At 34.9% G+C, this 10,906-nt stretch overlaps 1 protein-coding gene across 1 annotated transcript; it reads right to left on the minus strand.

Annotated features, from left to right (window-relative positions):
• Positions 1–2,133: 2,133 nt before the first annotated feature.
• On the minus strand, positions 2,134–8,707 carry LOC109238917 (leucine-rich repeat receptor protein kinase MSP1-like). Its single transcript, XM_019405414.1, has 3 exons — positions 8,487–8,707; positions 6,510–6,561; positions 2,134–6,243 (listed from the first exon to the last, which is right to left on the minus strand). Exon 3 carries the CDS (start codon positions 6,192–6,194, stop codon positions 2,376–2,378), a length of 3,819 nt encoding a protein of 1,272 aa, XP_019260959.1. The 5' UTR covers positions 6,195–6,243; positions 6,510–6,561; positions 8,487–8,707; the 3' UTR covers positions 2,134–2,375.
• Between the last annotated feature and the right edge of the window lie 2,199 nt (positions 8,708–10,906).

Consider the following 10,906-nt stretch of genomic DNA (forward strand, 5'->3'; position numbering starts at 1 on the left):
AAGAAGTATTGGGGAGAGGTGATCAAACAGGACATGGCGAGACTTCAGATTTCCGAGGACATGGCCCTTGATAGGAAGCTGTGGAGGTCGAGTATTAGGGTTGTAGGTTAGGAGGTAGTTGAGTCTTTCCTTACTTCGTACCTTTTTAAGGCTAGTATGGTAGGGTTTTTGTCGAAGTCAGTTAGTGGCAACGTTGCGTCTTACTACTCTTTCGTTTTTCATAGTGCTGGGTCTATGTATTGTCTATCGCTTTTTTTTCATTTTCATGATGTTATTTTTCTTATGGTTTTATTGGTGATGCTGATATTGTCTCTTTTCGTCTTCTTGAGCCAAGGGTCTTTCGGAAACAGCCTCTCTACTCCATCGGGGTAGGGGTAAGGTCTGCGTACACACTACCCTCCCCAAACCCCACTAGTGAGGTTTTACTGAATCGTTGTTATTGTAAATGTTATGACATATTTAAAAGTACAAATTTTAAAAATTATTGTTCATTTCTTAAACTTGGTATCCACTAAAATTATGTCATATAAATTGAAACGGCATGCAGGAGTATGTGTAGCGATCCAACATGGCATAAGTTTCGGCATGAGAGGGGACTTGAGAATCGTTAAGATCTAAATGTACCTTTTTGAACCATGAAATGACATTCAAATTCAAAGTAAGGTTGATAATAACTCAGCAAAAGTAGAAGTTTGCTCCCAATTCAAAAGAGTAGTCTCTTCACAACTATACGAAAGTACGAAACTAGAGACACAAATGATAAAGGAAGTCAGATTATGATGTTCAGAAAAGTTATTCTTGATGGAAATAATGATCATGAATCGAACCAGATCGAAACATTCAACTGTCGACGGACAAAGCCGGAACGTCGACCGCAAACGAAGGATGGCCAGGCCCCCCCTTTTTTCTTCCCGGTCCAATTTCCATTTGTTCTTGATTCAAGCATTAATTTTTGATGACAAGGATTTTGATATCAATAGTAGGAAAAGTTGTGTGCTAGCTTCACCAGTTTTTGAATTCAAAAATAAGACTTAAAGACAAAGCATAACGGCAAGGATAGATATGCGTGCGACTTATAAATCGCAGTTTACGAATACAACTTATAAATAGTAATTGGTATGTGTCTAAAAAATCACTATTGTGCATGGACTTAAAAATCGCAATTGGTGATTGCAACTTATAAATCACAACTGTGAGTGCGAATTATTAAATTGATGAATGCGACTTATAAATCGCAATGGCTGAATACGTCTTATACAATGTAAGAATGCGACTTATAAAACGCAATCACTGAATGTGACTTATAAATCGCAATCTGTGAATGTGCCTTGACTCGCAGTTGCTGAAGCGACTAGCAGTACGCGAATGTAATCGCAGCGTCGTTATAATCGCAATTCGCAAAGGAGGAATGCGATCTATAATCGCATTTTTTATATTCTTTATTTCCATTAGCAAGCCTGACTAGAAATTCTGGCAGAAACTTTCATATACCACAGTTTTAATACATTTATTGTCGTGCATCTTATTTTTCTTTTATTCTTGCTATGCAATTAAAGCTTTGATCTTAATACTACTTTTTTCCTAACTATTCTCTTTTGATTAAGTAGGCCCCAATATTTCATTCCTTTTCTGTTTGTTTAGATATCAAGTCAGCGAGTCACCCATTGAAAAGATGCTTCTTATAATATTCTCCTAATGTATTTTTCCAATCCCTTTTCTTGGTAGGCAAAGAGTGAAATCTCAAGAGACATTTTTAATATTCAAAATGGTGAAAAACAAAGCAAGGTCAATGAGTTTGGTATACTTCTAATTCTACTTGCACATACTTTTAAGTATTGTCATTTTTCATTCATAACTCAAATCATAACTTCAATTACACTATTTTGTTTATGTTTAATATAAAAGTTAGTATTGTTATTTGTCTCCTTTCTATCATTTTTCCTACTGATTTTTTGTCATTTGTCCTTCAAATATATACACGTGTTAATAGATGAATAGATATGAGCGTTAGTCACTGGTGTTTAATTAACTTTTAGTACCTCAGGGAGATATTAATTTGTATAGACTTAATAAAACTTCATGGAGGGTATAACTGCAAGTTTTCCCTGCTTGTGAAAGCTTATGAAATTACAAGTCACATACATATACTTTTATATTTCCGTTTAAGGGAATAACAGGCTTTTTTCAACTTTTGGTTAAGCATCCACTATATATCTCTACTAACTTACATCAAGACTTCTATGAACTCATAAAACTAGTTTCCATTATACAATAGATAGCTGCATAATATAAAGAACCATGATACTATTAGACAATACATTCATTACCTTTTGTTGAACCTGTAATCTAATCATGTTTTTGAGTTTGGGATTCAATCACCCTCCACAAGAACCATTGCTTTTGGCTTCCTTCAACAGCTTCACCACTTCGAGCATTGTTGGTCGCTTCCATGGCTCATCGTTGGTGCATAACCTTGCAATGGAAAGAACGCGCAGCATTTGATCCTTCCATAATCCTGAACCTGAAAAAAATGGATCCAATGTTTCAATCTCCCTGCCATTCGCGACCATCCACCTCACCCAGCCAACAAGATTGCCTCCCTCAACATCAGCCTGTCCTGTCGGCGCCCTTCCTGTCACCAGTTCCAACATCACCACTCCAAAGCTATATATGTCACCTTTGGTTGTAGCCATCATTGTCTGTCCATACTCGGGTGGTATGTACCCGAATGTACCAGCAAGGATTGTGCTAACATGGCTCTCACATGCACTAATGATCCGAGCCAGGCCAAAGTCCGATACTCGTGGCTCAAAATTCCTGTCCAGGAGTATATTGCTTGACTTGATGTCTCTGTGAATGATGTGTGGAACAAAACCATGGTGTAGAAAGGCAAGTCCGCGAGCTGACCCTAGACAAATCTTGAAACGAGTTGGCCAATCGAGTGCTTCTACTGCATCTGCTTGGTTTCTCAACCAGAAATCAAGACTTCCATTCTCCATGTATTCATATATCAAGAACCTCTCATCAGCAAAGATACAATAGCCAAGCAATGGCACCAGATTTTCATGTTTTACTTTCCCAATTGTTTCCATTTCAGCAAAAAACTCGCGATCACCGTGCACGTGACCTCCATTCAGCCTCTTGACAGCGATAGTCCGGCCTTCAGGCAGTTTGGCTCTGTATACAGTACCAAAGCCACCATCACCAATGATGTAGCTCTTGCTGAAATTCTCAGTGGCTGAGAGAATAGCTGTAGGGTTGATCCGTAACAAAGATTGCTCAAAGGTTGCAATGTTGATGCTCAGAGGCTCCTTTGGCTTCTTAATCAAAAGTTCATCAGTAGATGTGGGGTCACTTGTCTTCCCTAGTTTACCTTTACCTCTGTCAAGAATTACAGCTTCTTGTCTCAGCATTCTCCATCTGAGAACTCCGATGAGCACCACAAGTGAAATGAACGATGCACCAAAGGCGATAGCCAAGACAGATGCATGGCTTAGAAGTGGTGAAGATGCATATTTTTCTTCCCTGGAAGGTAAAACAGGTTCACTTGGTATGCATTTTGTAGCTTTAGTGCAAGCATCAGGTGCTAGGCCAGTGAATTTGTTGCCGGAGAAATTGGTAAAAACAAGGCCTTCTAAGTCACAAATACTACAAGGAAAGGACTTTTGAAAACTGTTGCTGGATAAATCAATATATGTGAGGGAAGCAAGAGCTGAAAGTGATGGCGGCAAGTTGCCTGTAATTGAGTTGCTATGGAGATCTAGTATGGAAAGGGAAGTCATATTAGAGAGAGAATCGTCAAGGGCACCAGAGAGTTGGTTGTTACTAGCATTTAGGGCCAACAAAGAGCTAGAGGATCTAACATCAAAAGACAATGAGCCCGAGAAAGAATTCACGCTGATATCCAAATAGGTCAAACTTTTTACACTAAATACAGAAGGCGGCAATGGACCACTCAACAAGTTATTTGAAAGATCTAGCTTGACTAAACTTGGCATCATAGAGTCAAGATTATCAGGAATAGATCCACTTATCTGGTTACGAGAAAGAATGAGACCTTGTAGGCTTGTCATCGAGAACAACTGAGGAAACACTGGACCTGTCAAGGAATTGAAAGATAGATCAAGCAATGTTAAATTACCAAGCAGAGATATTTCACGAGGAACGCTCCCAGTGAGCTTATTTCGCTGTAGAAGTAGCTCTGTCACAACTATGCAATCTTTAATTGAGCGTGGGATGGAACCTTCTAGTTCATTGTTGGACAAATCAAGCATGCCGTAATGCTGTGTGAACTCAGAGTCAGGTAAAGGCATGTTTTGGAAACCAGCACAAATGTCCTCAGGTATAGGACCAGTAAACTGATTGTCAGATAGAACCAAATTGTCTAGCAATTTCAGCTTAGATATTGATATGGGAATTTCACCTGAAAGATTGTTTGCACCAAGGTTTAAAGATACCAACTTTCTACATTCAAAAAGCTCAAGTGGAATACCTCCACTTAACTTGTTACCATGAAGAGAAAGATTGGTCAGATTCTTCAAGTTACCAATGGTACGCGGTATGCTTCCTTCAAACAGATTATTATCAAGTTGCAATCTCTGAAGGGTTGAAGCTTTTGCAATACTCACTGGAATTGAACCTTCAAGCATATTGTTGCTGAGTGAGATCCCCATTAAAGTTTTCGACTCCCATAGTTCATCTGGTAGCTTTCCAGAGAACTGGTTTTTCGATAGTTCAAGAGTAATGAGCTGAAGTTCCCCTAGATAAGCAGGCAGTTTGCCCGAGAGTTTGTTTCCAGACAACACCAAATCTGTGAGTCTTGAACAGTTCTTGAAAGTACTTTGGATGTCACCAGTGAAATTGTTATCCGACAACTGCAGAATGGTCAATGACTTGGCACGACATATTTCTGAAGGCAACTCACCAGATAGCTTATTGTCACTGACATCAAGAACTGATAGCAAAGGCAAATTAAGTGGTGGTAGAGGTCCACTTAGAAAATTCTTTGGCACCATTATTGACTCCACTTGAGTCCAGTTGGAAATCCACATAGGCAGTGGACCTGATAAGTGGTTCGAATCAAGTACAAGAGATTTAAGTGAATCCAACCCAGAAAGTCCATCAGGTAATGCACCAGAAAATGAGTTGAAGGACAAATTTATTATCTTGAGCCTTTTGCAGTTCCCTAGTTCCGAAGGAATCGTTCCAGACAATCCAGCATTTGGAGCAATAAGGTAAACCAGATTTTCTAACTTTCCAAAGCTTGAAGGAAGCTCTCCATCAAAATCATTCTGTGCTACATTCAAGTATGTCAAGTTGCTCAACGCGGAAATTTCTTCAGGAATACTTCCAATGAATTTGCAGTTTTGGAGATCAAGCACCTCGAGCTGCTTCAGATGGCCAATTGTTTCAGGTATATGTCCAGTCAACATGTTTGATGAGAGATCAAGAATTCTAAGCTTCCTTAGGTTTCCAATTTCTGGAAGTATCAATCCAGTCAAGTTGTTTTGACTAGTATCGATATATAGAAGCTCCATCAAGTTACCTAGACTGGAAGGTAGACTACCAGAGAAGAAATTTGAGCTGAGGTCAAGAGACTGCAACTTCTCCATGTTTCCAATCTCATCAGGAATATTTCCAGATAAAGAGTTGGCATGAACTGATAATTCCCTGAGCTCCTTTAGTTCACCAATTGTTGATGGTAAACTACCTGAAAAACCATTATCGTCGAGCACAAGATGTCTCAGGTTTCTCAGGTTAGATATAGTAAGAGGCAGCTGGCCAGTTAACCTGTTGTCGCTCAAGTCTAGTATCTCCAAATTCTCAAGAGTCCAAACATCCGGAGATATATTATCAGTGAAGGCACAATGGCTAAGGTTTAAGTGCTTAAGGGATCTGAATTTTCCAATGTTTCCAGGAAATGGTACATTTAGTGGTGCAACTCCACATGAAAAATCAATCCGGATAACACGTTCACCTTCACACTTTATGCCAGTCCAATTGCAAGGAGTAGTCTTTGTATCAAACCAAGTTGGGATAACATCCCTTTTCTGGACAACAGAATTTCGGAGAGCCTTTAGTAACTCCATGTCATGGACCAAATAGCTGCCAGTAGTAACAGGTTGTTGTGTAAAGCAGAGAAAGATGATCATTAATAGTACACAAGCCTCCCATTTTGAACCTTTGTTTGCCATTCTTGAGCTACTTCAGGACAATATCTGATATCACTCTCAAAGAATCACTCTGCAAATTGATCCAAAAACAAGATGAAACAAAACCATATAAATAAAAGCAAATGTGCAGCATGATAGGATGACAAAAAGCTATACACAAACATACACATTAATTCATTTTTGTTTAGCAAAGTCATTGATGCTGCTATAAACTTGTCAACTTTGATGTGTTTGGACATGATTTACATAGAATCTTAAACTGGTACATAAATCAGAGAAAACAAACTAAATCTCTTCATATACATAAATGGCAAGGCAGGAACTCAATTAACATACCTTTTGACAGTTGAAACTTGAGTTAGAGTGAACACCTTCAAGTTAAATGCACCTATAATAAAGCAAAAACTTGTATAAGCTTCAAATCTATTATTTCCATAATAGAAAAAAGTGTTGGATATTCTTTTATATTATGAAATGGTGTCAAGAATTGATTTAGAGAAATGAATATCCAAGATCAGTGTATTCTATAGTACCTGGAAAGTACAAACAAAAGGCTTAAAGAAACTAAACACCATGTTAACCATAATATTTATCCATCACCAAAAATTATAGTGCTTCATTTTCTTGTAAAGCTTAAGATTAGTTAATTAATTTGGTTTGAGTACCAAAAATTTTCATTTTTTTGCTTGAATTTCATGTCGATTCAAATTATGTCACATAAATTGGAACGGAGGGAATAATATACTTTGTACAAATACTAAGGGCTTGTTTGGTATCCCGAATTAAATTTAGGATGATTTTGTCCCACGTTTGGTTTGGATAAAATCGTGGTATAACTAATCCGCAGATTGTAGTGCTATTTTTATCTTAAGCTCGCTTATTCCGGGATAACTAATCTCGGATAAATTAATCCTAGAATATAACTTGTTTCCAAACCAAACGACCCCTAAAACTCTTAAAAATAGTAATTTTTGAGTAGAAGAACTGCATATGAAGCCAAGAAAAAGGCCAAAAAGCAAGGTCTAAAGTTATTACACGAAAATGAACAGGTTCACAAAAAGACAAGAGTGAAAAATGAGGAATCTCTGCTTGTTCTCTGAGTGTTAAAACTGTGGAGCAAAAAACTATCCATAAAAAAAGCTGATAGCTTTATAGTATTAGACAACTAGGCATTGGGCTCAAGAAAGATCTGAACAACATTTTAATGATATGCATGTTATTCCCTATAAAAAAAAGCCATAAATATTTAAACCTTTCTCACACGCATTTATTTTACTAAAAATAGCAAAAACTGGTAGAACAAGCAAATGGGTTCCAAACAAAAAGAGAGGAGAAAAACGACAACATTTATGAATCTACACGTTATGTGTGATTTAAAATTATTAAAATGGAACTCTCCCTTAACACACTTCTTAATGTCTTTACTTTCCAAATTTAAGTGAAGTACTTGTAGTTGATAGAAAATTGCCAAAAATAGCACTTTTTTTTTTCAAAAATAAACACCGAGATTTATTCATAACAATCTCATTTTTGTATGGTGTATACACAAGAATAGTATACTATGAAACAGGTCTAAACAACATGTTTAACCAAACAACAAAACCCCCACTTAACGAAAAAAAAGAGCTAAGAAACAATAAAGATGGCAAAGCAAATGAAGTTTTTGAAAAAAAAAACATAAAATCAAAAAAGAAAAAAAAGACAGACCCATAAGCAAAAAATGAGCTAAAATTTTAGGAAAGGTAATAAAAATGGAGTTCTTGGAATCAGGAACCTCAAAAAAGATACCTTTGAGAACAAGAAGAAGAAGCTGTTCCGTACATTTTCTGTGTGTTTTTGAAAACTCAGACATTCAAGAAATTAAAAGCACAAAAAATTGAAACTGATCTAGATGCAACAAACCCCAGTTAACAAAAAAATGAGCTAACAACAAATAGGTATGACAATTTGGAAAAATGGTGTTTTTGAAAGGAACAGCAAACAACAACAAAAAAAAACATAAACAAAAATGAGCTAAAAACTGGGAATGTAATAAATATGCAGTTCTCAGAAATTAAACAAAACAAAAAAACTGAGAAAAAAGCTACCTTTACAGAAGAAGAAGAAGAAGAAGAAGAAGAAGAAGAAGAAGCTGGTGTGATTAGTGATATATTCTGTTCCGTACAGCTCTATGGGGCTGTTTTTTTGAGAAGTAACAATAAATAAATAAAAACAGAACCCTATAAACAAAAAAAATGAGCTAAAAACTGGGAATGTAGTAATAAAAATGCAGTTCTTGGAAATCAAAAAAAACTTAGAAAAAGAGCTGAGTACCTTTTTCAGAAGAAGAACTGAAGAAGAGTGATATTCTGTTCCGTACACTTTTATGGGGCTGTTGTTGTTTTTTATTAAAAGCTAGCTCTCAAAGACTACACTCTGAAACTGAAAATGAAATCTGTAAAAATCTGAAATGATTCTCTCCTTCAGTACTACTACTCATCAATGGTGTGTGTGTGTGTGTGTAGGTGCGAAAGGCGTGAGACTGAAAATGCTGTTTTTTGCTTTTGTATTTCAGTTTCACATAATAATACATCCAAAAATAGGACTGCTGATAAGGACGGTTACGTTCTGGAGCTGACCTCAGCTCAAAACAGAAAGGGATCAGTTTTCTTGCTCTTCTTTTCCACTCATTTTCTCTCTCTCACTTGCAGTTATTTTGCAGACTTTAATTATTACTATTATTATCATTTGTTTAGAAAGTAAGGAGAGGAATGGAAATATAAAAGATTTTTTCTCATCTTGTGTTTGGTTTTGCATTAGAAAAATTAAAGTTGGAAATACTTTTCTGTTCACCCAATTATTACTAATATGGTCTAGACAATATTTGGCTAAAGTAGAAAAAGAAAGTGTTCATTATCAATGGATGTGTTGGGTGGATGGATTCCGTTTCGATAATTAGAGGTCTCGAGTTCAAGTTTTGAAAATAAAGAAATTTTGGATACAAAATAATTTAGCGAATTTGAATTAGTTGGACCATTGAATATCAACATAAGATGATACGCGCACACACACAAAAAAAAAAAAAAAAAAAAAAAGAGAGAGAAAAAATTATTTGAAGTTAAAAATTTAAAAATAAGAGTACTTATTTGAGATAGTTTTGTTTGGAATATGTTAAAAGGAGAGGGAAATAATAGTACTTACTTTAGTATGAAAACATAAGGAAGAAATAAGTTATTTCTTTCCTTATTTGGTTTGAGAAAAAAAATGAATTGGAAATGAAAATTGTGTATCTTCTTTCACATAACACTCAGCATCATGTTTTCTTATGAAATTTTTTAGCTTCTTTAATTACTAGTATTAGTACCCGCGCGGACGCACGAATATTAATCATGTCAAATATTTAAATTATTTGGATTGTATGCAAATAATCTTAAAATTTGTACTTTCTTTATAAATATAGATAATAATTGAATATTTAATACATGAAAAAAATTAACCATTTCTTATATTTTTCTTTTTTGATATCATTCTTGCCGGTATCATTGGATCCTATAAATAGTAACTCATATTTATGGCAAAACAATCAAATGTTGAAACAATGAATGACTCTTTGGATAAGACTTAACTCTTTTACTACTACTTGATCTCCTATTTGGTGTGTTGATATCTCTTAAAAAATATTTCTTTCTTAAAATTTCAGTTTCTAAAACATTATTTTTCAATAATAATTATTTTATAATAATGTAATTGAAAATATTATTCTTAATTCACAACTCATTTTAGTTGGCTATCTAAAAATATAAAAAATTCTTTAGCTAGTGAATTTTTTTTACTCCATTTTGATATTTGACATTAACCATGTTAAATATTTGAGTTATTTGAATTATATGTAAATAACCTAAATATTTAAACCTTATAAATAAATATAGATAATCGTCAGAACACTACATGAAAAAAGACTAACATTTTCTCAATTCTGGTAGTGATAATTTTATATTTGCGCTATTCTCATAGGTGTCATTGGAACCTAAAAATAGCCACAAAGTGAAATAATAACTCATATTTATGGCAAAGCACAAAGGTTGACACGATATAAACGATTCTTTGATTACGATGTGACTCTTATACTACGACTTGAACTCTTATTTGGTATGATTTTATATTTCAAAAAATATTTCTATTTTGAAATTTCGATTTCTAAAACTTTATATATATTATAATAATGATTATCTTTTGATGATGCAAGTGAAGATATTATCCTTAATTTAAAATTCACTTTAAATGACTATCAAAAAATTTAAATGATTCTTTGGCCGAATTTATTTCAGTATGACTCCACTTTAAGTTTATCGATATCTGTAGCCCCAAAATTTAAATTTTTAATACCCAATATATACAAAAAATTTGTTCTTTAAATCATTAAATGTTAAATTAGTTGATTACTGTTATTATAAAACGTTGCATATATTATCTTAAAATTGTCAAGTAGTATCTTGCAAGAAGCTTCAAAACACTGAGGTATGTACCAGATTTCAACTTCCATCCTAGGTGTGACAAATTAAATATCATTCAGCTGGGGTTTGCAGATGACCTATTACTATTCAGCAGAGGTGATACTATCTCCATTCAAATGGTGTACAACTGTTTCATGGAATTTTCAAGGGCATCTCGACTAAGAGCAAACACAACAAAAAGCTCCATTTATTTTGGAGGGGTGCCACAGAATATACAAGAACATATAGTGCAGCTAACTG

This window comes from Nicotiana attenuata, unplaced genomic scaffold (assembly GCF_001879085.1).
Source record: "Nicotiana attenuata strain UT unplaced genomic scaffold, NIATTr2, whole genome shotgun sequence".
Taxonomy (NCBI): Eukaryota; Viridiplantae; Streptophyta; class Magnoliopsida; order Solanales; family Solanaceae; genus Nicotiana; species Nicotiana attenuata.